The 27,792-nt window shown below is 51.5% G+C and overlaps 1 protein-coding gene and 1 long non-coding RNA gene across 8 annotated transcripts in view; one reads left to right on the forward strand and one right to left on the reverse strand.

Moving 5' to 3' along the window:
• The window catches only part of ARHGAP44 (Rho GTPase activating protein 44), an 88,293-nt gene extending 76,579 nt beyond the window's left edge, over window positions 1-11,714 (reverse strand). For 4 of the 6 annotated variants that reach the window (XM_075014746.1, XM_075014743.1, XM_075014744.1 and 1 more), the window contains exon 1: window positions 11,446-11,714. In XM_075014746.1, coding sequence (XP_074870847.1) covers window positions 11,446-11,498 — 53 coding nt within the window. In that variant the 5' untranslated portion in view covers window positions 11,499-11,714. The remainder of the gene's footprint in view (window positions 1-11,445) is intronic. The other 2 variants (XM_075014747.1, XM_075014748.1) reach the window with 2 other exon arrangements.
• On the forward strand, window positions 10,718-15,308 carry LOC142023614 (uncharacterized). 2 transcript variants are annotated; one of them, XR_012648270.1, is made up of 3 exons: window positions 10,718-10,835; window positions 13,065-13,225; window positions 14,410-15,308. It is a non-coding gene; the product is annotated as an uncharacterized LOC142023614 (long non-coding RNA). The 2 variants fall into 2 exon arrangements; XR_012648269.1 differs by having other exon boundaries at window positions 13,065-13,212.
• Window positions 15,309-27,792: the final 12,484 nt, after the last annotated feature.

The following is a 27,792-nucleotide window of genomic DNA, read 5'->3' on the forward strand; positions in this document are numbered from 1 at the left end:
AGATTAAAATTCTCCTGAAATCCACGGTAGCCAAGGTTCAGGGTTCATTCTGAATTGAATTTCACTAGCAGCAGGATCCATTTTTAAAAGCTTCACTCCATTCCCTTACCAGCAGAGGGTAACCGGAACACAAGCATGGCTTCTTGTTTTTTTTTCTTAAGCTGGCAACGAGACAAAAATTGCAACCACCGATCAACGGAACGACTGGACAGCATGGAGGGACTGCAACGTGTAACAATATATTCTTTCTTCTGTGCACAGACAATCAGTGAAGATTTCAGTTCAATCCTGTAAAGTGCATTGAGAGCCTCGCACGGAAGGGGTTATTGTTTGCTGTCGGCTCTTTGGCAAGAGCAGTTAGCCAGGGCTTTGCCAGGTTGCTTACGTTAGGAGGAGAAATTGAATCCCAAGTATTGCTATCAGCTGGTGACCGACTGGCTAAGTAGCAGTGCAACATAGAAGGACCTGGGGATTACAATGGACGAGAAGCTGGAAATGATTCAACAGTGTGCCCTTGTAGCCAAAAAGGCTAATGGCATATTGGGGTGCCTTAGGAGGAGCATTGCCGGCAGATCTAGAGAAGTGATTATTCCCCTCTCGGCACTGGTGAGGCCACATCTGGAGTATTGTGTCCAGTTCTGGGCCCCCAGTATGGAAAGGATGTGGATGCACAGAAGAGGATCCAGCAGAGGGCAACCAAAATGATTAGGGGGCTGGATCACATGAACTACGAGAAGCTGCTGAGGGACCTGGGCTTGTTTAGTTTGCAGAAAAGATGAGTGAGGGGTGATTTAATAGCAGCCTTCAACTTCCTGAAGAGGGGTTCAGAGAGGATGGAGAGAGGCTGTTCTCAGTAGTGACAGATGGCAGAACAAGGTGCAAAGGTCTGAACTTACAGAGGTGGAGGTCTAGGTTGGATATTAGGAAAAACTGTGGAGGGTGGTGAAGCACTGGAATGTGTTACCAAGAGAGCTGGTGGATTCTCCATCCCTAGAAGTTTTGAAGTCTTGGCTTGAGAAAGCCCTGGCTGGGCTGATTTAGTTGGGGCTGATTGTGCTTTGGGCAGGGGGCTGGATTCAATGACCTCCTGAGGTCTCTTCCAGCCCTGGGATTCTATGATTCTAGGAGTCAGGTATTTCTCTGGTGCAATCCTGTGTATGGACAAAGAATGTATACAGAGTCCTACAGGAAGAGAGAGAAGCAGGTGGCTAGCTCCCTGTCTCACAATGCCCAAGCCTGTGTTCCCAGTGAGTCCTGTGCCCCTAGGCACTCCCCCTCTGCAGGCTGATTCTCTGGCCTGTTGCCAGCTTTCGGCATCCCCGGCCACAACCCACCACACAGAAAGCTTGCCAAAGAAACCCCCAGCCCCTGCATTTGCAATCAGGAACCTTTCTAGTCGCAGAGTTTAGCCCTGGCTCAAGCTTTGCCATGCAGCCCACTGTGCTTTGGGCAATAACATCCTACTGCTTCCAGCCACCACTATTTAAAAGGGCTTAATTGCTCCTTCCAGTTAGCCTGAAAGAAGGATACTTGCCCCCCCCCCCCCCCCCCCAAATCAGGTCTGTGCTTGCGTGAAGAACAAAGACCCACTTGATGGCAGCCAGTAACACCTTCCAGCACAACGTGATTATTTAGAAAGGCCTCAGAGAAAAGTTTCACCTATCAGGGTAGAAAAGAACAACTGGGCTGAATGTATTTACCTTACCACTGAGGGAACTGAACTGGAAAATGTCATTTGTTTTCCCTTCTAAAAGTGGAAGTCTGTAACTGGGGTGGAACAAGTGAATGAGGACAAGTTATTTACTCATTCCCATAACAAAAGAACTAGGGACCACCCAATGAAACTAATAGGTAGCAGATTTAAAACTAAACAAAAGGAAGTTGTTCTTCACACAGCGCATGGTCGGCCTGTAGAACTCCTGACGGAGCAGGCTGTGAAGACCAAGGCTTTAAAAAGAACTACACGACTTCATGGAAGTTGGGTGCATCAGTGGCTACCAGCCAGCATGGGTAAGAATGTTGTCCCTCGCTTCTGCTTGTCACTATCTGGAAATAAGTGACAGGGAAGGGATCGCTTTGGTGATTCCCTGCTCGGTTCACTCCCTCTGGTACAGCAGGCATTGGCCTCTGTCAGAAGACAGGACCCTGGGTTAGATGGATCTTTGGTCTGACCCAGTGGGGCTGTTCTTATGGTTAAACCCTCAGCTTCTGCAGAGCATGACCTGCCATTTAAAAAAAGGAATGTCTCCAGGACTCATGGTTGCAAAACTGGTCTTCCAGACATAAATCCACGCCCTGGTGTACACCAGAGTCTGCAGGCAGCCTCAGGGCTCCACTACATACTGTCCTTACCCTGTCCCAAGCTGCAGCAGAGTGAAAATGACAAAGCTCAAGTCAGTTTCACAAGAGCAGCATTCAGCCCCCAGAGGTCACAGCCAAAGGGTGAGGAGTTGTGGCAGCTTCACATGGCAGCTGCCCGGGAAAGGTCTCTGCAGCAAGAGAAGGGAGCGATTCTGTTACAGGCAGGCCTGTTTCGCACCTCCCTTGCTGTTTTGGATTCTAACGCCTCTGCTAAAAAGCAGCCACGAGCACGAATGGCTGTGCACATGTTGACGCAAATCTACCAGAGCAAAACTCGTAATACAGATGATCCTTTATTGCCTTTATTCCCCTTAAATCCGGCGTGGGGGGAGGGAGGAAAGAATTGCCAGTCTTCTAGAGAGATCAAATTGTCTTCTGGGACAAATGTTCTTCTAAAGACCAGAATCAAATTAAACTGGCCTCTTGCAACTTCATCTTCCTTTGCCAGGGTATTATCCTCCCCCTGAAAACCGCCGCATTAGTGACCTTCATATGCCCCTTTAAAGGAGCAGGTAGAACATCTGGAAGCTCTGTTTCAGACATGGAGTCACGGGCCTGCTCCCTTCTGTGCACACGACTCCCACTGCTGAAGATGGGAGTGGAGGAAGGACACCTCAGGGGCCCACCCCGGCATGAGATTGCTCGTTTTGTGGCACCCTCACGCAAAGCAAATCCTTTGTTCTTTGTGAGTTAATTGCTTAGGGATCAGACAGACATAAGCTGTGTCTACACGTGCACGCGACTTCGAAGTAGCGGCACTAACATCGAAATAGCACCCGTCGCGGCTACACGCGTCGGGCGCTATTTCGAAGTTAACTTCGACGTTAGGCAGCGAGACGTCGAAGTCGCTAACCTCATGAGGGGATCGGAATAGTGCCCTACTTCGACGTTCAACGTCGAAGTAGGGACCGTGTAGACGATCCGCGTCCCGCAACGTCGAAATTGTGGGGTCCTCCATGGCAGCCATCAGCTGGGGGGTTGAGAGACGCTGTCTCTCCAGCCCGTGCGGGGCTCTATGGTCACCGTGGGCAGCAGCCCTTAGCCCAGGGCTTCTGGTTGCTGCTGCTGCAGCGGGGGATTCATGCTGCAGGCACAGGGTCTGCAACTTGTTGTCGGCTCTGTGGATCTTGTGCTGTTTAGTGCAAGTGTGTCTGGGAGGGGCCCTTTAAGGGAGCGGCTGGCTGTTGAGTCCGCCCTGTGACCCTGTCTGCAGCTGTGCCTGGCACCCTTATTTCTATGTGTGCTACTGTGGCGTGTAGACGTTCCCTCGCTGCGCCTATTTCAATGTGGTGCTGCGCAACGTCGATGTTGAACATCGACGTTGCCAGCCCTGGAGGACGTGTAGACTTTATTCATCGAAATAGCCTATTTCGATGTCGCCACATCGAAATAGGCTACTTTGATGTAGGCTTCACGTGTAGACGTAGCCAAAGACTCCATCGGGTCCCTTTAACTTATTATTACATGGTATTTACAGCCAGGTGGAGATGTCTGCTCAGTGTACGGCATCGGGGGGAACAGCACCAGCACCAAAATGTATTTCAAAACCTTGGGGTAACTGCAGGTTCCATCCACAGCTTGACTAATACAGCCTGCCCGGCCCCGCTCATATCAGCCAGGGCAGAAGAAAGCACCTTTAAATTCGGGCAGGTAAAGATGACGCCCACCCAGAGCCAGAGAATGCCATCATACGAGCACCTCTCAGGACCGGTCTGCACTTCGGACCCACAGCAGCCGAACCACAGCGCTTAGAGGTGTGAAAAATCCACACCCCTGCACAACAGTTATACCGCGCTAGCCCTCCAGTCAGACAGTGCTGTGTTGAGAGGACATCTCCTCCAGCCCAGACAGCTGCTTCCTCTTGGAGCGACGCACTAAGTGTGCCAATGGTCTCCAGCCTTTTGAAGCACCCAATCCCTTTTTGAATTTAAGTGCATTCTACCTCAGACCCAAATTCCCTTGCCCTGCCCCCTTCTCCGAGGTCCTGCCCTGCTCACCTCATGCCCCTTCCCTCCTCCACCCTCACTCAACTTCACCAGGCTGGGGCAGGGGATTGGACTTCAGACCCTGGTCTTGACCCCAGGCATTCAAGGTGTGGGCGGGGCTACGGGCTGAGCCTGGGGCAGGAGGTTCAGCGTACAGGCTCTGGGAGGGAGTCTGGATGCAGGAGGGGCTCAGAGCTGGGGCGGAGCTTCAGGTGAGGGATGCAGTTGGACACTGATGACCTGTGGTGGTTCTCGGACGGCAGTGCAGTGACGTTCAGGCAGGCTCACCCCCGCCCTGGCCCTGTACCACTCCCCAGAGCAGCCGGTATGTCCATCAGCTGCTCCAGGAGAGGGCAGAGGGGCTGGTGGGTCTGTGCACTGCCCCTCACCTATAGGCAAATCCCCCACACTTCCCATTGACTGTGGCTCTCCATTCCTCTAGTCTTCCCCAGCGAAGATAGAGCGGTGATTAATCACCCTTTGCAGAGCAACACAAAAAATAATTTAATTCCACTCTGGAAGGATGCAGTTCTAGGGCAGAGAACCCAGGAAATCAACCTCCCAAATAAATGTGTCTCTCTGTGCAAAAGATTTGCATAGAGGGGGCTAATCAGGAAAGCCTCCATTATCAATGAAAGGGAGATATGCACAGAGGTCGCCCTCCCCAGGTAAGAACAATTTGCACTGGGCTTAGTTATAGACACAAGAACTTTTTATTAAGCAAAACAGTAGGGTTTAAGTGGCTATAAGTAAAAACAGACAGATCAAAGGGAGTTACAATTTAAAATAAATGAAAAGCAAAGTGCATAGCTAGTTGTATTTCACAAGAATCATGTAAGCTCTTACCCTAAACAGCTGTTCCTACAGCAGCTGAAAGCTTCAAGTCAGTAATTATTTTACTGACTCTGTAAGACTCTGTCTCCCCTTGGGGTGTGTCAGGCAATTTCTAAGGCAAGCTGAAGACAAAACTGCTAGCTTCCCATTGCTTCTACTACACACACCCCCTCATGGAAAAACACTGGATCAAAATGGCTGTCAGTACCAGGTGGTGTGGTCACATGTTTATCTTGCATCAACCACCATACAGGACAAACAAGGCTGTTTACAAGTCATTAAATAGTAACAGAGAGGTAGCCGTGTTAGTCTGTACCTCAATAAAATACAGCAGCAGAAATGTAGCACTTTAAAGACTAACAGAATGATTTATTCAGTGACGAGCTTTTGTGGGACTGACCCACTTCATCAGATCAATCTCATTTCCAATACAGACTGACATTTATAAGTACAGAGGACCAAACAAAAAAAATGCAATAAAAACTGACAAATCAAATAGGATTGAAGGAGGGGGGTGAGAGGAAGTTAATTGTCCTGTCTGAGATAATTACAAGCATCAAAGGAAGGGTGGGAATTGATGTCTCTGTTCATACCACATGTTCATGCGTCAAATCTGAATATGAATTCCAACTCACAAATTTGTCGTCCTAATCTGTTTTTAAATTCTTTGTACTCTAGGAAACAAATTCTCAGGTCTTTAACAGAAGGGCCCACTCCATTGAAGTGTTCAGTGATCGGCTTATGTGTATTGAGTTTCTTGATGTCTGCTCTGTGTCCATTTATTCTTTGGTGAAGGCTTTGCTCACTCTGGCCAATGCACATAGTGGCAGGGCATTGTTGGCACACAATGGCACATGCAATGTTGCTGGAAGTGTACGAACTAATATGGTTAGGTCCAGTGATGGTATCCCCAGAATAAATATGTGGACAAAGTTGGCAGCAAGATTTGTTCCAAGGAAAGTATTACTGTGGTGTAGCCTGTGATTGCTCAGGTTAGGAGGCTGTCTTTGGGAAAAGACAGGCCTGTCACCTAGAGCCTTCTGGAGTGCAGCATCCTGATCCAGGATAGGTTGTAGGTTTTTAATGATGCGCTGCAGGGGTTAAAGTTGGGGGCTAAAAGTGATGGTAAGTGGTGTTCTGTTGTTGATCTTCTTGGGCCTATCTTGAAGTAGTTGGTTTCCGAGTATGTGTCTGGCCCTGTCAATCTGTTTTTTTTACTTCTCCCAGTGGGTAATTCAGTTTTACAGGTCGTTAAGCTAATCATCCAGTCATTAGGGTTGATCACCCAGTCATCAAGGTTGGGGAACCAGTGATGGCCCTCATTAGCAACTTAAAACTATAAACAGACATATACTCCATATTTCTAACTTCACCTACAAGAATAATCATAGAACACTAGAACTGGAAGGGAACTCAAGAGGTCATCAAAAGTCCTGTTCCCTGCCCTCACAGAAGAACCTAGCACCATCTGTGTCATCCCTGTTAGATACTTATCTAACCTGTTTTTAAATATCTCCAATTATGGAGATTCTACAACCTACCTAAGCAGTTTATTCCAGTAATTAACCACCCTGACAATAGGGAAGCTTTTTCCTCATGTCCAATCTAAAACTCCCTTGCTGCAATTTAAGCCCATTGCTCCTTGTCCTATCCTCAGAAACTAAGGGGAATAATTTTTCTCCCTCCTCCTTGTAACACTCTTTTAGGTATTTGAAAGCTGCTATCATATCCCCTCTGAGCCTTCTATTTTCTAGACTAAACAAACCCAACTCTTTTAATCTTCTCTCATAGGTCATACTTCCTAGACCTTTAATCATTTTAGTTGCTCTTCTCTGGACCCTCTCCAATTTCTCCACATCTTTCCTAATCGATGTAGGATAGAGTAGAAGAACTATTCCTTGTGTAATGTTAACAAGATTCCTCTTCATGATACATGCATAAAAATAGGATATACAGATTCAGCAGGTTGATAAGAGCAGATACGAAACTGAGGTTACAAGAGATATTTTGTCCAACGCATCTCCACGTTGGGCATAGTTATATTCATAAGAAAATTTTCACAAAGGATGGATGAGGCGTGTGTCACACACCCCCTTCTACCTACCACACCTTGCACAGCATCCAAGAGGCAGCTCTGAGGCACAGGCAGGAGCAGCTCCAGGCCAAACCAGGCAGGAAGACCTGTCAGAGGCGCCAGAATCTGCCAGCAGATCCCGCTCTACTGACCGGTGACCTCTGCACTATGGCAGTGGGAGACACTCACCCATCAGCATAGGAGCGTCTTCACTGCAACTGTCACCGGAGCGCTGTGCTTGAAGACAAGCCCTTAGCATCCACACAGCCTGGTTATAGTGACCAACTCCAGCGCTTCCAAGGTGGGAAAACCTGGCACTGGATGTGTGGCTCCTATGACTCCAGAACCCTGGGGAGCTGCTCTCTGCCTGAGCTGGGGTCCAGGGTACAGGCAAGCAATCACCACTTCCTAACCACAGAGCACAGGGGCCAGCCTGAAGAGGGGCCAGTAGAGCCCTCTGGGATGCCATGGTTGTTTCCCTAGCTACCCCTACCCATGGCAGGACTTGGAAAATGTCCAGAGCAGCAGAGCCAGGTCCCATGAACATCACTAGCACGTCACAGTACCAGGCACACATGCAGCAGTTTTCTTGCTGCCCCAGTTTGTTATACATAATGACATTAAAAATTGACAAAATCCATTTCAACCGTAAACCTGGAGATTTATTTTTAAAATCTGACAGCTCCTAAATCAAGATATCTGACTAAGGAGCCTCTGTTTTACTAGTGCTTGAACTCACAGCTAAAATACCCTGGGGTGGCTGAGACCACGGCAGAATTCAGTGCAGAAACAGACCCCTACACGAATGTTGAGAACATCCATGCTTGCATTCCACAAGATGCCCAAGACACAGGTGGAGATACAACCCTCCTAGGCTTGAAGCAAAAACCAACTGCTATCTCACAGGGATGGGAAGAAATTTCTTCAGAAGAATCACATGCAGGTCACTGCCAGATCCAGGGCATGGGCCTGATGGGGAGGCAGGTCACACTTTCTAGGACAGAACACGCTCAGCCAACGAGCAAAGTGAGCATCCTGCAGCGCGAGGAGAGGACCAAGTCAGCTGGTTAGGGAGGCCCAGGACCCCACAGACTCGCACTGCAGAAGAGACAGTGGGTTGATTTGGCACTGCAGTAGCTGAGCTCACAGGAGTGCATGCCTCCAACTCAGCACACGCTTTGCTGACCAGCTGGAGTTCAGCTCAGGCACTAAGCTCCAGAGGTCCTAGGTTTGGTTCTGCCTGTGGGTGGTTACACTTAACTACCCCGGCAGTAAGAAAGCTGTCTCAGCGTGCAACCTGGCTTCCAACAGATGGCTTCAGATGTGCTGCACGTTATCGGTCAGCGCTTCACATGCTTCAGAGAGCGTGTCTCAGCAGGGTCTGCTCTGCTCGCAGCTTAAATCCAGCGGCTAGCAAAGTTCTCATGCTAAACCCAAGCTGACCGGTGCCTGCCATTTCATCCCCATGCCAGCTGATGCTCTTCCCAAACTCCAGCTTCTGGAGCCAGGTGCTCGTTCAAACCTAGAGGGAGGTTGCTAGGCTTCTTGGCTATGGAGAAAAACCAGACCCCAACACCCAAAGGCTCCGAAAACAGATGGAACATAGCCCCCAAAATGAGAAATGTTGCACGACTTTTCAGGCTCTCGCCTGACGGCGGAGGCTCATGACTCCTAAACACTTTGTGGGGGCGGTGCTGTCAGCTCCCCCACACTGCCCTACTGAGCATCTGGCAGCGCTTGGCATGCCACTACCTTGTCCTTGAAAGCACTGCTCAAAACTCGCTTCTCCCCACTACCGGCTTCACTGCATCCTGCACCGCTAATCACCATCTCTCACGTGAGCCCTACGCCAAGCCAGGGCAGCTGTAACAGCATGGGCACCAGCTGGTCCCTGCGTGTTGTTCCCTGCCACTCTCCCCATACCCTGCCTGTGTGCGTCTAATTCAGGCCCTGACCCCTTCCAGTGGATCCTGGACACCCATCACCTGAAGGGGCCCTTCTGTGCAGTGCTCCGGAGGGATCCAGAGCTCAGATCTGAAGCGCCTCATGGCAGGGATTTATCGCTTCCTCTCTGCAAAGTGCCAGCGCGTGTCACAGTGCAGCAGTGACAGAGACCGTGTACGGTGAATGTCTAACACAGGGGTGTGCAAAGTGGGGGGCGCGAAACTTCAGGGGGGGAGCACAGCATGAGCAGCTGCTGGGTCTCAGGCTCCATCCATCCCATCCAAACCCCTGAAACCTGGTACTGGGTTTAGCTCCGTGGAGTCGCAGGGATACACCGATTAGCAGAGTTTTTACGTTCTGCAGACTTGTTTCTTACACCTGCCAAAAGGGGTTTTTCCGTATGAACGTCACTGACACTTCCGTCAGTGTGGACTATACTAGAGAGACGGGGGTGGGACCTGCTAACAGCAGGGATGAAACTCGGGGCCTGACATAAAATATTTCCTCACGCCTGGTCCCCCCTCCTCCGAAAGCAAAAAGCAATAAAAAGAGCATCATGGCCAAGATCTTTGGATTTGGTCTGGGATTTCAAGCCTTGCCTCCCAGGGTTCTCGAGTAAACGTAAGCATGAAGGCAGGTTCCACCCAAAATCAGCGCCTGAGGCGAGACAGCCGAGCATTGGGTCTCAGCTGCAGCAAACGACATAAAAACAACAAACCTCCCCTCGTTAATGCAAAACAGAGCTAGCACAACAGCCGGGTTCCCGGAGGCTGCCAGGGTCGCTGTGCTTCTTGGCGTGAACTGCTCAGATGCAAAGGCAGAGACCCGACGCCCTGACGCTTTGCTGGGAATGGGGAACTCTGCTTTGAGCAGCTTACAAGTGTGACGTGACCCAAGCCAATCGATGGGCTGGCTGGCTGGTTTCGAGCCCATCACTCAAAAGGTTAGAAGCAGAATGTGACTCTGACAACAAACAAGTTAGAAGCCAAAATACACTGCCCTGGAGGTGCATTTTCTGGGTTATGATGTTCCATGGAATCCATGCAGCCGCCCTCCCCTTCCATGGCCCATGCTGATCTGCCAGCTTAAAGAACTTGCTCAATTAGGAAAGAAAAAACCTCTCCCTCTTTCCTTCCCTATAAGAAGCCATTGCAAAATCTCAGAGAATTATACAACAATAAACAAACCAAGCCTCTGGGCATAGTCCCAGACAGCACATCAGATCCTGCAGAGTATTCCCCAGCTCTGTCCAATCCTGGCAAACATAACCCTAAGGCAGGCGCAGGACCAACTGACCGAGATCCTGTCTCACGGTGGGAGCCCCGTGCCCCCACAGAACCCAGCCGGGTTTGATGGGCTCCCCGCAGGACCAGGACCAGAACCAGCCTTGGCAGCCTGAGCCAGATCAAGGTGAGTTCAGTGTCAAAGCCAGACAAGGGAGGGAGGCAGGAAGGGATTCAAGTGACACAGCACTAGCCCAGGAAGGACATTCCTTCCTCACAGAACCAGAGCTAAGGCTCATACCCCGGGCAGCGTGTAACTGGCACCTGGGTCCACCGCAGAGAAGTGGGCCACACCCGGCCGCAGGGAGCCCCAGCACCAGAGCCTGCACCTGGAACCAAAGGAGGGTCCGGCCGGTCTGTGCCTCTTCTGGCTCGCCACAGCCCGGGGGGGGGGGCACTAAGGCCCCATCTGGCCACGGGCAAACACCCCCGGGCCCGATTCCGACTCCCAAGCGAGCTGCCTTGGCCAGCCGGGTTAGGCGCTATTCGCTGCGGGCGCTGCCAGCCCCCCCACCCCGCCTGGTCCTCCGCGGGGCGCTGCCAGCTCCGGCGGCGCTGAGCCGCGGGGGATCGGGGCCGGGCCAGCCTCCCGGGGGAGGCGCAGCCGCCAACCCACCGCCCCCACCGGGCTCCGATCCCCGCCCCTCGCGGGACACGCACCCGGCCGGGGCAGGGACAAGGAAGAAGCCGAGCAGCGCCCAGACGCCGCGGTGAGGGGCGCGGCCGGCGGCTCATGGCCCGGCCCCGGGGATTCCAGGCGCAGCCCCGGGTGGTGGGGGCAGAATCCAGCGGGATCCGAGGGAAGCCGGGGAGGGGGGACTCCGGGGTACTCCAGGCCTGGACCCCGGAGGGGGGGATCCGGGGGAAGCCGGGGAGGGGGGACCCCAGGCCTGGACCCCGGAGGGGGGGATCCGGGGGAAGCCGGGGAGGGGGGACCCCAGGCCGGCCCCCCCCGCCGCCCTACCTGCCCACGGTCTGGTTGGCGAGCTGCCGCATGCGGTTGAATTGCTTCTTCATGTCGGCGGCGGCGGGCAGGCGGGCGGGGCGCTGCGAGCAGCCGGGCGCTTACATGGCCCCCGCCGCGGCGGAGCGGGCAGCCCGGAGCCGGCCGCCTCTGGCCGCCTCCAGCCCGGCCGCCGCTGCCGCCCCGCGCCGGCTCCGCACCTCCTGCGGCATGGGGCTGGCCGGGCTCCGGGGGCGGTGCTGGGAGACGTAGTCCCGCCCCCCAGCCGGCCGCGAGGGGGCGCTGCAACTGGGGGGCGGAGCCCCCTCCGAGTCCGCCCACTCCAGGGCGCCCCCCGGCTCTGGGGAGCGGGCGAGCTGCGGGCGCCCCTGCCGCGGAAAGAGGGCGACGGCGAGCTAAAGGCAGGGAGGTTAGGGCCATGGGTGGCTCTTAGCCGGGGGTGGGAATGGTGTCAGAGGCTGGAGATGGATGGCAGGAGACAAGTCCCTGGATCATCGTCTTTGGTCCGCCCCCTCCGGGGCACCTGGCACTGGCCACTGTGCTACACGGACCTGTGGTCCAAGCCAGAGTGGCCATTCTTATGTTTGTTCCTGTGCCAGGTGTCCTAAGGAGGTGGAGGCCTGGCAGAGGCCTCCAGAGCAGGGCCAGCCCAGCCCAGGCCCTTCCTCTCCCCCAGCCCCAGGCACCATCTCGTCGAGTGCTCTTAGACTTTGAGACCAAAAAGTAATATTTTTATGCCGAATGTCTCTGGACATTTTCTTCAAAAACAATTATTGTTGGTCCAAACCAAACCAAATCCCAGCAGCAACAGGCACAGCAAAACCACCATGAAGCCGTGTAATCCAGCCTGCTAGCAATGAAGGAGTGACGCTGTACGGGGTTTTAATAACAGAAAATAGAGACCAGGGGTGTATGAGATCCAAAAAGGCTCAGATGCTCATGGCACCCCTGTGGGCTGTTGCTGGGGCCCCAGTGGTCCACGGACTCCAGGCCGAGAACCCTGATCTAGGCCATCCCTGCCGATGTCTGGCTAATCGTCTCTTCAAAAGCTCCAGGGATGGAGACTCCACAGTCTCCCCTGCAAGTTATTCCAACTGCCCGGAAGTTTTTCCTGATGTACCGCCTACACCTCCCTAGCTGCCATTCAAGCCCATCGCTTCTTGTCCTATCTTCAGAGGCCGCTAAGAACAACTTTTCCCTTCTCCTTGTAACAATTTTTTACGTCCTTAAAAACTTGAAAAATACTGACTTGCCCCTTCCCTCAAGAGCCCTGCGCTGCTTCCTCCCACTCCCTGCTCCATCTCCACCCCACTTCTTCCCCATCTCCTCTACAGAGTGCCCCTACCCGCTGCTCTCCCTCCCTCCTGGAGCTTGAACACTGTGAATCAGCTGGGCACGGGGCTCTGGAAGCCTCAGGAAGGAGGGGGAGGAGTAGATATGCACAGGACCACCAGCCTGCAAGAGGGGCGGGGGGAGCTTGGTGCTGGTGGGTGCTCCGCACCCACAAATTTTTCTCTGTGGGTGCTTCAGATTCAGCGCCTATGCATGCACGTGATTGTTCCTCCCCAAGAGGAGCACTTTGCATTTGTGTTGATTGAATTTCAGCTTCTCTCCTTCAGACCCTTTCAGACACAGTCATTTTGCAGCAGGTGGTCAGAGCTCAGAGACATCAGCAGCAGACCTTGCCGTGGGCAAGCAGCAGAAAATCCCATCACAGCCACGGCATCAGGACTGCGAAGACAGCCGGCACTTCCACCAGCAGGAATGGTATGAAATGGTGGTAGGTTTAGGCAAGCTTCTTGTGGGGTTGAAGGCTTCATCTGGAACCACCTTGGCATCCCCAGAGGCACATGTCTGGTTCTGGTTGCTCCACTGGCTACCTGTCATGCCTCCGTGCTCTTTCTTGACGGCTTTGCATAAAGTTCAGACAAGACCCTCTTATCCAGTGAAGCCCCTCAGGGCACACACTCACCTGGCTTCAGCACCTCCTGCTGTGACCTCAGAGTATTCAGCACCTGTTTCATACCAGGAGCTCCCCGTAGTGAGTCCATCTGGAGGGGACACTTGGGGAAGCCTCACATGCCCCAAAGGGCCACACACCCTAACTCTGCAGCCAGCTGTGTGAACCAGAAGAGGGTTTATGGGTTGTCTGGAACACAGCATAGCCCTCATTAGGACAAAGAGTAGGAACATTAAACAAAGGCCATCTTGGGGAGGCCCAGAGCTCTCGCCGGTCCCACACCTGGAGATTGCCCAGTTCCAGCAGCCCAGCCTCCTTCATATCCAGTGGCCCCTCCACCACCCTTTGTCCCTTTCCAGGGTGAACTGGTCACATGGCCTCCGGCTCTCTCTTTGCTCTCCAACCCCAGCTTTCAGTTGCCAGGACAGTGTCAGGCCATCATCTGGGCCCAAGAACCTTGAGTGACTCAGTCACACTTGCCCTCTGGGGGAGGGGGTCACAGCACACCCTTGTCTCTCCACCTACATACTCATGCAACACACAGGGGAAACTGAGGCACACACACCCTTCAGACAAGACATTAAGAAAATTCTCACTTTGTCACACTAATGCCGTGACCTATGAATCAGCAGAGTTGGGTTCTGTCACGTATCTGCTGTGCAACCATGGGCAGATAACTCTGTGTCTCAGCTTCCCACTCTGTGAAGTGAGATTTATGCTGCCTTGGGACCTGTGGCTGCAAAGCACTCCCTAAGAGGCTGGTACTGGTGGTATCTCCCAGAGCCAAAGCACCTGCAGCTTCCAGTGAAGTCAAAGGGAGGTTGAGATATTCAGCTCTTGTGATGTAGGCTATTGTTTGCAGTTGCCATATTGCAACCCAACAGCAGAGCAGAGCCCTCGGAGTAAGTCTGTGTCTATTAGAGTCTTGAAGAGGAGCAATCCTTTGAATTTTACACATTTGTTTTAATTAATTAATTAATGTTTTAAATATTTCCCCGCTCTAGGAAGACACAAGACAGGATGCAATAGGGGCGATTTCTATTGGCCCCATATTACCACAATGCCTAGTGCTCCATCTACTGGCCAGCAAATGCTACGCTCATGAGGACTAAGCTAAGGGTGAAGGATGCTGATACCTAAACAAAGATGGGGAAGTGCTGCTGAACTGTTCAGAAAATGAATCAGCCCCCAGGCACGTTTACTTCTGTTCTTTGGAAACCTTGGCAAGATTCAGTACAGGCAGAAATTCAGCGCTCAGGGTAGAGCTCTGTCCTCAGCAAACCTTGCGGAGTTGGCATCTGCAGCTCATCCCGTGTTTCCAGATCTGACGATTCTAGTTAGTCGGACGACTACTTAAAATGGGTGTGGCCAAGTTTCCCACGGTCCCAAGAAGTTTCTTTCCAGCCACCAGTCCTGCCTCTCACTGTTCTGGGCTGTTGTTTAGCTCTAATTTACCCCTAAAGGTCTTCTAAGAGCCCAGTAAGCTGTGGAAGAGTTGGCAATGCTGCTAGACAATACTGAACTCCTGTGGTCCAGCAAATTCTCTCAGTTGGCACCAGTGAGGTCCCGAGGGTGCCGGACTACAGAGATTCAACCTGTAGTGTTAATGGGCCCTGTTTAGGACTGGCGTATGAGCCCCACTGATTTTGACTGAGTGGCTCTTGCTTCTGCCAGGGCTGCGTTAAGCCCAGAAATGGACATCAGTCTAGCCCCTATAGCTGCGAACGCTTTACAGCCACCACCAGCACCGCATGCAGCTTTCAACAAGAAGCAAGCAGAGGCCCGGGTCCCTGGTGAGTTATTTAAGCAATTTCCCATTTGGGAGGGAATTTTCCATTTTGTGTGTACGTGCACACAGGCAGGTGTGCGTATGTTCCACTCAGGAAAGACACAACGAGGACAATAAAAATACTTTCGTTCCGTTTTCCCGATTGCCATTATTTGTATCAAACTGGCACCTAGCAGTCCCTTGTGCCAGGTGCTGTAGAGAGGCAGCGTATGAGACGAACCCAGCTTTTGCAAACAAAAGGCCTCAGCCCTGCAAAGATGCACGCAGGTACAGAACTTTATGCACTGCGCAAGTGAAGCGTGTGCAGAAGTTTTGCAGGACCTGGGCCTGTGCAGCCAGGGCTAGCCAAGGAAGAAAGGAAATGGAATCAGAACCGAAATGAATCCAACGGGCCCCTGAAAAGCCCATCGACCTCAGGGGATGCACACAGGAGCTATCCCACGCAGAACGACTGGTTGAAACTGGGTCCACTGGACCTTCAGCTGGGTTGGGGTTAATTGCTCGGTGGGATGTAGGACTGGTTGCAAATGAAGGTGGCAGCTGATTTCACAAGTTACACAGCAGTTCCTTCCTGAAGGCCATTGCAGTGTTCCTTGGATAAGGGCAATAGCAGCAGGGAGATGCACCTGGCTGGGCTGGTTTCAGATGGATCCGAGGGGTTTGTTTAGTGTAGTGAGGCCCCTTCTTGCACCACATAGACTCTGCTATAGCAGTCACTATGCCCAGGCCCCACGCTACATCCGTCACCCTCTGCTGTACATGCATGGCTCCCTTCCCCTCTGCCAGCGCCCCTGCACCACTCCTGGCACCCCTCCCCCAGTGGGAGGGGGACTGGACATGTGGAGGTCGGGGGGGCAGTTTGGAGGTGTATGGCTTGGTTCTTCCTTGTTTTAGATTCCCCACTAAAGGCCTCATCTTGCCATGGGATCGCCCCTGATTGCACATGACTAGGAGCAGCAAGGCAGCCTCTCCCCCGGCCTCTTTCCCTCAGCGTAGGAGCAGCGGATCTCATTCCAGACCCCCGCCTGGGTGTTTCTATTCTCGATCTTCCCAAATGTTAGCTGGCTTGTTTCCTCGTCTTCTCTTCCGATGCAGAGAAAGCCAGTATCAGCCACAAGCCTGCAGCTCTCCCAGCCTCTCCTGACGCCTGCTGCAGGCAGATAAGGAGCGGTTATTCTCCCAGGTGCATTTGATGCTCAGGCCAGTGCTGGCAAGGGGGAGTGAGGGCTGAAATCAGACCCTGGGATTATGGATGGAGCAGGTCCAGTGCGGCAGAGGCAGAACCCCCCACCCCACTGCGTACAAGAATGTCCTGAATTAAACTCTTCTCCTCTGAGAAGGCAGCTCTGTTGTGCTCGTGGGGACTTCAACTCCAGCAAATGCTTGTTGCCAGCATTCCTGGTCTGGAATATTGGGTGTTTTAAACTGCATCATCCAGCACTATTATACCTGAGACTGCTGGCGCTGCCCCTCTGACAATGAGCTGTGCAGAAAGTGGGGGGAGGGCTTTACTATACAGAGCACTGAGACTTCCCTTTCTGAGATGGAAGCCCTCTTTTGCTCAGCACTAGCGTGTGCATGGCCTCCACCCTTAAGTGGTTACCTACCACATAGACAAGGGATGGGAGAGGAAACAGAGGGATGATGTGACTTGACGAAGGTCACATAACAGATCAGTGTCAGAGGGGTAGCCATGTTAGTCCGTATCTGTAAAAACAACAAGAGGTCCTGTGGTGCCTCATAGACTAACAGATATTTTGGAGCATCAGTTTTTGGGCAAAGACCCATTTTGTCAGTTAGTCTATAAGGTGCCACACGACTTCTCGTTGGTTTTGAGGATACAGACTAACATGGCTGCCCCTCTGACACTTGTCACCATGCAAGGCACTGCACTTATCCGTATGGAGTGGAAATCCATCAACCTCATGAAAAACTTGTGGACACAGACCTGCGCCATCTTCCTCCCCAAATGCAGATGGATGGACGACATACCAAGGTGCTCAGTGCAGGGACTTGGCTGGAGGTGCCTGCAATTCAATTTGCTCTGGCATTGCTTCTTGCTGTTTGCACAACGGTGAGTGGAAACCAGGCATGTGCTACCGAAGGGCAGCAGCCACCACAGCAGCAATGAAAACGTCTCTCATGTCTCACCGGGCATCATAAGGTCTCCTCCAGGCGAGGGGACATCACTACAGACGACACTAGAAAGCCTCGTTAACACAGTCCTGTTAACACATTGGTTCTCCCTGGCCAGACACCTCTGCCAAGACCCCCAAGGCGCAGCGGCCCCTCACTGCCAATGGCAGCCATGTGAACTAGAAGCCCAAGTACCTTCCTCTAAAACAGAAACACAACCCAGCAGCGTTGCTAGGGTAAAACCTGCAAGTCTGTTTCCTGGGTTTAATTCCTGGCTCTGTGGCTGAGTGGAGCCTCCATTTCCCATTTTCAAGCCAGACACTCCCCTCCTGGCTGGGAGACTTTCAGCAGGCTCTGCTGCACCCTTCCTGCAACTTGCAGCACAAAGCCCAATGCTCTTCCCCCCACCCTTCGGAAATCAGCAGATTTTAATGAGGTTTTTAGATGTGATAATTACACATATGCACACAGCAAAATTACCAGTCAATAAGCAGGCACTGGAGTTAACAATTCAGTGTGTTTACACAGTGTGCAGCTGTGTTCGCACAAAGGAGGTGGGGGAAGAGGCTTTTTGCTATTTGTAGAACCTGGGTGGCTGCCGTGGGTATTTAGTGATTATCTCAGGCACAGTGAGTGGGGAAAGGGCTGGAGCAGGGGAGTGAACGATGTTCTGCCTTTCAGTTCAAGCCTCTGCCAGCCCTGGCTCTCGAAGGAGGGGACACCCATGAATTTTGTCCCAGGTGGCGCCGGGAGCCCCGCTTCCACAGAAGAGTGAAGGGAACTGCCCAACAGCACAGCACAAGACCCTCCCTTGCCAAACATTTCCAGGGAAGGCTCCAGCTTGCTCCTGGATGGTTTGAGATGTGCTTAGCTGCAGCTGAGCTGGGTGATGCATGCTCAAAAATATCATTTTATTTGACCGGTGGTAGCAGCTACAGGCCCCACCTCCCATCAGCTGGGCTGGTGACTTTATAGACCAGACTCAGCACAGATGGATTATCACCCTCTTTTGACAGGTGGAGCACTAAGGCAAAAAGTGAGACAAACTGATCTGGCCAAGATCGCACCAGGCACCCGGGCACATGGCTCTTACCCATGACAGCTCATCACCTAATAAATACAACTGTTAGTCTCCAAGGGGCTACAGGACTGCTTGGTTTTGTGAGGCTCCAGAGCAGCACAGCAACCCTCTGAGCCTGCCCACTCTGAGCGTGCGGAGAGGAGCCCAGGCTGGCCGGCTGGGAGTGCACAGCCAGCCCCATGCAGAGCACCTGCAGCCTCCCTCCCCAGCAGGGTGCTGGGTGAGTCGGGAGAGGGTGTGGGCCACAACATGGCTAAGCTAAATGGAACAGTACCACACATCCCCTCTGGCGACACCCGGTGCTCACCACAGAAGAGCGCTCAGACAGGCATGGATGCAGACAAGCCAGGGGCTGGATTTGACCCATGGGCCCTGGGTTCCCCACCGCTCCCCTCGTCCCAAATAATTATGAAGGGATAAAGGACACAAGCTGCCACAGGCAAAAAGTAACGCAGACATTCTCACGCCCCCAGGTTTTCCAAAGCAGCTGCTGATTGTTGGTGCATGAGCGAGTGCTGGGAGAGAAGGGGGCAGAAGCAATGAAATGGTGGGGATCAAACCGGAGGCCACATGGGAAGCCTGGTGCACATATTTGGGACGTGGCCTCTCAGAGCTCTCCCTTTGTGCCCCACTGCACCACACGGGCCGCCTGCAGGCGCTCCCACGGGCTCTCTTCCTTTCAGCTGTGCCTCCCCTGAGTCTCGACTGAATGCCCGGGAAGGCAAGACTGCTCTTTGCATGTGAGAGCCCAACACACGGCGTTGCCACGTTCCTCCCCCACAACTGACAGATGGGGGCTAAAGGCAGATGGACTGATTCCCAGGCAAAATATTAGCACGAATTAAGATCAGCACATGCTAATACTATGATCACAGCCAGCCTCGAAGATGCATGATTCATCCAAGGAGCTGATGTCAGTGGAGCAGCCCAGCAAGGAGCAGAGAGCCATGCCTCTGCTCTCTGGGACAGAAAAGACTCTGGCTAATGTCTATTAACCAGTGCCAGCTCCTGGGGAAAAGGGGACAGGTCCCAGCTCACTGAGACTGGCAGAGGACATACAAGTCAGTTGTGTGCCCGCAGTTTTGAGGTCAGGGGAGACATTAGCTCATCTAATCTGACTGCCTGGATAGCACAGGCCACCAAACGAAGGGCAGAGAGATCTTCACTGCAAGGTTAACTCGGGCCCTCACTTGGGAGTTGCCCCAGCCCCTCTCTGTCCACAGACAAAACCTATTCCCCCCCAGGTTTCACCCCAGGCTAGAATCCTGGGTTACAATCCAGGTTCCTCGAGTGCAAGTAGTACACCAACACTTATGGCTGCAGCACTGACTGCCTCCCCACCAGCAGAGGCCGGAAAAATTCTCCCACTGCCCCATGGGAAAGAATCAGAGCAGCGCTGCCTATTGCAAGCCCCAGAAGTCTCAGCAACTCCGAGCAGGGATTTTTCCTCCCTCAGGCATTATCGTCCCCGTGGGCCAGGGGAAACAAGCCTTTGGCCTATTTAATATCATTGCAGGGGCAGGTAGACTCTAAAGATACAGAGGCTGCCATTTAGCAGCCCCCTGTAACGGTCACTCTGTGTCAGTTGGTTTCCCCGGTAACCTGAACTCACAAACACCTCAGAATCATGGATTTGAAATCCAGGCTCCTCATTGGATGCAGGTGAAGCAGCTTCTAGAAGCTTCCCTGGCCCGGAGGACCTGTTTGAAAGCATGCGCTTAGAACTCTCACATGGAAATCACCTCATGAATCATGCATAAACTCTGTGTATAAAAGTCAGGCTGGTCCTGGCATTCGGGGCCCTTGGGTACTGCGGGCAAGGATCCTGCTGACCCTACACGGAACAGCGAGGCCACTAGGCGTCCGCTGAGGGTTCGGAGGCCAGGCTGTATAGCTGAAGAGAGCTGAATCACAGCCGCAGCTGCGGCCTTGAGCCGAAATCACCTCAGCACTAGCCTCTAAGTGGTGCTGGCTGAATCACTGCCGCGCTAGTCGTACCTAGCTGCGCCATCACTGTCAGGACCCTGAGCCGCCTTGCGGCCTGAAGCGGCGTCTTCGCGCCATCGCGCCTCACCGCTCCCTAGCTCACGTTTGCGTCAAGGAGCACCAAGCAGCCTTGAGGTGGATCAGGCGGGCAGCGACCTGGCCTCACCGCTAGGGTGAGGTACTGCGTGCTCGCCTGTTGAAGCCCAGGGCCTGCCATCACAGCGGCACCTTCGCTCCCGCCACCTGCCATCTTGCGGCATCGACGCTTCACCACTACCGGAGTGGACTCATACTGGACAGGACCTTACCTAACCGGACTGGAACACGTAAAAATTGCCTTGACACAACTACACACATAGGCTAAACACCTTCCCACCTGGGTAATCGGGACCCTCTACGAGGGAACGGGGGGTTGCTCCTTCGTTGTTCCCTTCCCTGACGAGGGGAGGGAAGTGCCCGGGGGTCTGACCCCTTAAGGCCAGGCCTGGACGCTCAGGCAGGGTTTTTCTCCATACTAACAAAGCTTAAGCACATTTAATTAATAATTAGTATTTAATAGTTAAAGGTAGTAAGTTTAAATTGTTATAGTGTGTTGCTCTTAATGATAAGCCTTAACTAACCTTTATCCCTCTACCCTGTGTCCCTCTATCCCTACTCACCTCCTTTAAATAAACTGCAGGACAAGGCATTGCCTCCCTGCCTCCCTTAGCTATTAATCCTACCACAGTGACCTGAGGAAGAGCATAAGCCTCCCAGGTACACTTAGTTGGGCCCACTAAGAGGGTACCGGGGACCCCCACAAAATAAAGGGACAGTCCCAACTGGCCCTCGGGTACCAACCCTTGGGTCGGGCTAGCAACCCGACCCCGCACGGAAGTGGGGTTTAGCACCCCCACTCCAGCTTTGGAAGGAGACAGCGGGGATTTCTAAACTCCCAACAACCCTCATTCCTAAATCCCTCTATCCTTCCTCCCTTGCTCCAGTAATCAAATCTTTTGCCTTGCGGAGTAATAAAATCAATTTCAAGAATTAGGAGCAAGACTCAAAATGGATACAGTGTTAAACATAAGTGTAGGTATTAATAGAGTGTAAATAAGGTTGTACTTTAAACTGTTACTTGTTGCATCCTGACCTTGTTGTGTTCCTTAATAAAAATCTTAGTTACTTTGTTTTTTGTCCTTTCACCCTTGTCCTTGTCTCATTGTTCCTGCTAACTACTTCTTTCCAGGAGGCTCAGGGCGGAGTCCAGAAACTTACTGGGGCGGGCATTATTCTGGCTGGGTTTCGTAGTGGGGATTTGGCTGGGTCCCGGCATCGAACACACAGGGACTTTGCTCCCTTATTCAGGGACTCATTTAAATATTATTTACCTGACCACCCAGAGAGTCCCGTCAACTCCGAGCAGGGAACGCAGCACTGGCCACTAGGGTAGAGCTTTGGCGTGTGGCTACTGACTCGGAGGCTGGGCTACCTCTGGTGCCAACCATGCCTTCTCGCCCTTCACAGAGAATATACCCAGGCCCGCTGATGGTGCGGAGGGGCAGAGCTGTGATCTGAGCAGCACTAAAGACTGACTGCCCTAGGTCCCGCCCCTTCTGCCACTGGCCCCACCTCTTTTGGGGGTGGAGCTGGGTCCCCCTCTCCCCTTGCTCTGGGGCCTGCAGTAGCTGTTGGCCCTGCTAGCTACACCTCCAGTAACTGGCCTGTTGAACCCAACAAGTGCACCTGAAGCAAATCACTAAAGCACAAAAGGGGCTACCAGTGCTGGAGGACAGGGTTAGAATTCAAGGTGACCAGGACAAATTCACCTGAAATCAACAAGATGAAATTTACCGATGAGAAATGCAAAATAGTTCCCTTCAGAAGGAACAAAAATATCAAATGCACAACTACAAACTAGGGAGGTGCGTTAGTATGGCGGAATAGGGCCTGCAGGTCAAAGTGGGTTACAAACTGAACGTATGACACAGTTGCAAAAAAAGGCTAATATTCTGGGGCCCTGAACACAAGACATAGGAGATAATTGTTCTGCTGTCTGCAGCAGGTGACTGTGTCCAGCTCTGGGCACCTCACTTTAAGGAAAACGGGGATAAAGTGGAGAGAGTCCAGAGGAGGGCGACAATGATAAAAAAGGTTAGAAAACCCGACCTATGAGGAAAGGTTAAAAATCTGGGCGTGTTTAATATTTAAGAACAGGCTGGATAAATATCTAACAGGGAAGGTCTAGACAGGGCTTGTTCCTGCCTTGAGGGCAGAGGACTGGACTCGATGACTTCTCGAAGTCCCTTCCAGTTCTAGTGTTCTATGATTCTATGCAAAGATGATGGAGGGACCTTAAAACAGTGATGGGCAACCTAAGCTCGCGAGTGGGCTGCATGAGTGGCTCTCTTTCACCTCACTGGGCTGCGAGACTGTCATAACCAAGGCTGTCTCCCGGGAGAAGCAGTTTTGCTAATTGTGCTTGCATACCTAGAATTTGTGGGTGGTGGTCATTGAACTGTAGCAGCACTTTGATTGGCTGCAGAAGGCACACATGCTTCAAGCAGTTGCTCTTGTGTGCAGCCACCATGGACCTCACGTCCATATGCCCTGGCTTTATGTGTGTGTCACTTCAGTCGTAGGTAGTCCGTCGTGTCCGACGATGACGTCTTGAGCTTGCACAGGCTCATCGGTTGCGGACTCGCATGGGGCTGAGGAGTCCAAGCTTTGAACGGCATGGGCATTCACAGTGGGGGGCAAGGAAATTGTCCTGGCTCTGTTGGTGCGGCTGCTGCTGTTGCTTTCTTCCTCTCACGAGCATCAATGAGGCGTACGTGTCGCTGCTCTTCACAGTTGTACCAGCCAGAAAAAGCACCACACGAATGGGAACCAGTGGGCTCTTGCAACTCTAGCCAACAGTACACAAAACAAATTGTGGCTCACACACAGAACCCCAGGGGGCCACAAGCAGCTTTTAGGCCACAGGTTGCCCACCACTAATTTAGAACAATCTTCAAAATATGTTATGTGCTATTGCAAAGAGGACTGACCCATTGTTCTTCATGTCCACTAATAGTAGGACAAGAAATTATGGACAGCAAGGGAGTGTTAGGTTAAATATCATGACAAGCTTTCTAAGCTTAGGGGTATTTATGCTCCAGAACATGGGTCCAATGGAGGCTGAGGATTCCAAGACACTGGAGGTGTTTTAAGAACAGTTTGGACAAACACCTGTCAGGGACTGTCTTGGTTTGCTGGGCACTGCTTCAGCAGAGGGGGCTGGACTTGATGACCTCTTGAAGTCCCTTCCATCCCTAAATTTCTAGGAGTCTATCATGCCAGAAAGGCACCCAGTTTGGCACTATTTGGGGAAAATAAAGTCAGAGGCAAGTAAGAGCTCTTGTTCCTCCTGCTGCTGTCAGGGCTGGTGCTAAGGCAATGTGGTAGTGGATGCATGATACACTCTACCCTGGTAACATAACTAGGGACAGGCTCCCTCTCAGCCCTGTGAAATAATGCTTCGACTCTTTCGAAGTACAGTTGACAAGGCGGCTTCTACAACGGAGTCTTTTCCCAACTCATTTCTCTCTGTTATGCTCCAGAGAGATTAACAATCCCGAATTCCCCTGCTTATGGCAGAGTACTTGCTGCACACACACTTTTACAACCCACAGTCATGTGTAGTGATCTGAGCTAGGACTTAGAATATGGAGAGCCACCTACCAGTTTTTTCACACAAAGATGTTCTCATTCACACTTTAAAAGTGTCAAAGGAAAAATCCTGAGGGGAGAAGAACAGGTGGCCCTGCCAGATCAGAAAGTAGGAGCTTGAGAAAAAGTGACTGGAAAAGAAAGTTAACTCTCACATTGTTGGGTTCTGAGCTTCAGAGTCAAGACTACAGTTCAAGGTACCAGGGGAAGCCATGTCTTGCTGGTATATGGTGCTGGTGCTTCCTCAGGCCCTTGGTTTGTTGGGCTGGCACAGCCTGGGGTTGCCTTAGTCTCCTCGGCAGCACAGCTGCTCCAGGCCCTCTGCACTTTGGCATGGCTGGCCCCAGTAGTGACGGGTTAGTTCCAGAAGTGATGAATTCATTGCTTCCACTCTGGGCCCCACAGTCCCCGAGGGGCATCCCTGCCTGTCAGTCCTCAACTTAAAGGAAATCTGCACTGCGCTTGCAAAAACCAAGGCTGGGAGAATAACTCTGCTAGACACTACAAATCAAGGACTGAGCAGAGACGCGGGATTTATGATTTATTACAACAATCTGTAGCTCAGGAGCCCCAGGCCTACTGACAGGATGTCTGGGCCCCAGAACAGCACAAGCCATGGGCCCCCTGTTCCCCTCCCTCAGGCAGAGTCACAAGTCCTAAGTGCCACCCCCCAAAAGACCCCCTAGTCAGCCACAGCCCCCTCCCCCTTATGTGGCAATGTCTCCATGGACTAGCCAGGCCTCCTTCAGAGGGGGTTTTACCTTCACAGGTTGCATGCCTCGCCCCTGAGCAGATCACGGGAGGGAGTCTCCAGTGTTACGCTCTGAGTTCTTGCTTCTCTCTCACTCCTGCCCAGAGGGATGCCACAGACTGGACACTGACAGGGGGCTCACTGGAATCAGAGCGACAGGCTGTAAGACAATACAGCGATCGCTTTATTTCACTTATTGGCAGAGGAGCTATTCACCTCATCTTTAAACACTGCCTGACTGGCCTTAACAGGCCACACAGGAGTTAGCCAGGGTGCCTTAAGAGCAGGGGTGAAGCAACATAACATTTCTTACTGGTCCTGTCCCACTGCAACCCAGCCCTCCGCCAGCTCTTTCAACATCTTCCTTCTGGCTTCTGCCGGAGCTGCGCACCAGGGCTCACCCGCTTCCTTTCACCTCTGCTACAGAGACTCCACTTTCTCAAACAAAGCTTAAGTCACTAAAATAAAGGTCACAAATGCCATTTTTTCTCTGAAGTCCCAATCCCGCATAGCATTGAATGTGTGCTTAGCTTTACGTTAACACAGGTTGTGTCCCGACTGTGCAAAAACCCACACAGAAGTTGGGGTTTCTCAGCCTTTTGGGGTTGGCAAGTCCTTACCTGAAGTTAAACATTTTCATGGGCTCCTGATGTTTACTATGTAGAATGCTTGATGGTGAAGGGTGAAGCTATGCAGGGAGAGGAGAAGCAAGATTCTACATGACTGCTTTTTTTGTTTTGATAGAATACAGACTAACACGGCCATCTTTCTGTTACTATTCTGCCTTACATTGTTAGGGTACCAGGTTCCATAACATAGCCTAGTACATACACATGGTAGTAAAATTCAACAAAAAGTAGAGACCAACAGATTAGTACCCACAGAATTCAGTTAAAAGAACAGTACCGAGGGGCCCGGTAAAGTTGAAACTAAACAAATTCAGATTGGAAGTAAGAGAGCAATTAACCAGCAGAACAATTTACCAAGGGAATTGCTCTGAGATTGGCTTTGAGGAAGCATAATGGCTGGTGTTATGCAGGAGTCAGACTGGATGACCACAATGGTCTTGGAACCTATGAACGTCAGGGTTGGAATGACAATGACCTAAACACCTATATGGGGATGGGAGGGAATGTTTGTCAGTGAAATGACAGAAATACGTTTTGACTGGTTAATTCCAATGGAATGAGGCTGCTGCTCCTTCTTGGGCATTGTTGGTCTCGGGATCCCAACAATGGGAGCAGAGGGTAGGTGAACTGGAAGAAGCAAACTTTGTCATCCTGGCTGCCACCTCGGGATCCACCATTCTACCACTGACACTTCATTGTCCTGGCACCCGGACCAGACGAGGCAGGAGAAAAGGACCCAAATGACATCACCACTGTCACCAGTTTGGGCCAAATCCAGAACCAGACCTAGAATGTGAGCCTTGGGTTCCTGCTGTCACCTGCTCCCCACTGTGTCACTGTCCTTCCCCATCTCATCTCTCCTCTTCCTCATCTTTCTCCTTCTGCCTTTGTCTCATCAGACTTCGGCCAAATGAGCCAAGAGAGCTCCATTTTTGCCTGTGCAAGTATACAGACAGCTGCAAATGAAGCTCAGTTCTGGCACAAGTTTGCCAGGTCTTGGACCTGCTGATGAGACTGTGTGCTGAGCCTGTGTTTCTCCAGCAGCAAGGCTGCAAGTGAAAATCAGCACCAGAGACAGATGTTACCTTTTCTTTCCTTTACTTTCTTTACTCCTCACTTCTGTGTACATTTCATCTTAGAGAAAGGCTTAGAACTCCAACAACAGCAGCTTCAGCCTGTCTACACGAGCCTGCCTCTCTCCCATCTCCCCACAAAAGGACAGTAAACAGCATGGACTAACACTCTAAAGAATGCCAACCAGGGGGTTCGCCCAATAAAAACTCTATATGGCTACAGGGAGAGGAAAGGAGAGGTATTGCTACAAGAAAAATCTGACTTAGCACTTTACAGTTCAAATGCTTTAACAATTTTTCCTTCTTTGTTTGGGTCTAATAAAAAGATTTAAAATACTTTAAATGGTGGTCACTACACTAGGCATGGCCAGTAAAGATGACACAAAACCCTGGACCACGCTGCACTGTTTGTTGTCATAGCAGTGATCACAGATTTCATTAACTCTTCACCCCTAGTTGAGTTCAAGACTTTCCCTTTAACAGCTCCAGCTGGGCTTCTGATTGACACTTAAGTCCATAGTGCTTTCTGATTTGGGGCCGTAGCATGCGTTTCCTGGCTATTTGAGAGCACTGCTTTACACATACTAGCAGCAGGAGGCTCAGAAAGGGGTGCCAAGCTGCTCCCCAGGATCCAAACTAGCAAAATTTACCCATTCATATTTCACGCATTTACAATTTTCAGACGATTATCTTTTTACTGAGGAAACTTTTATTGCAAGATTTTCCTATTTTTCTTTTTAAATGAAACACTTACAGTCCCTTGTGCACAATGCTTTGGATTGCTAGTTTTAGGTTAAACCCATAAAACCTTCTAAACAAAAGCTCAGGAATATAATTGCTTGAGATATATGCACCCAAAATAACTGTATCTGTACTTTTTGCAGTAATCAAAACTGGAGGACTATTACCCTTCTTATCTTAATTTTTGATCTAATTCCCAGGACTCCAGGATGTTACTGGGGACAAGTATTTGAAATAAATCTAATAAAACCAGATTTTAAAACCCTTAATGAGGCACAAGTTTCCTTAGACATAAATACTGGCACAAAATAATAAAGACGCTGCAAACCAGGTACCTTTGGTACAAATCCAAGTTGGGGATAGTTGTCTAATTTTTCACATAATCCCACTAACATCTTGATCCTGGAACATTGTTGATATTACAAGCTATACGGTATATGAGCTGCTAGGCTATTTTGTTTATGCACATGCTAGGAGGTTTACGGTACCAACTGCGTCTCCTAGGAGTTCG

Source organism: Carettochelys insculpta, chromosome 20, assembly GCF_033958435.1.
Source record: "Carettochelys insculpta isolate YL-2023 chromosome 20, ASM3395843v1, whole genome shotgun sequence".
In the NCBI taxonomy this organism is placed as follows: Eukaryota; Metazoa; Chordata; order Testudines; family Carettochelyidae; genus Carettochelys; species Carettochelys insculpta.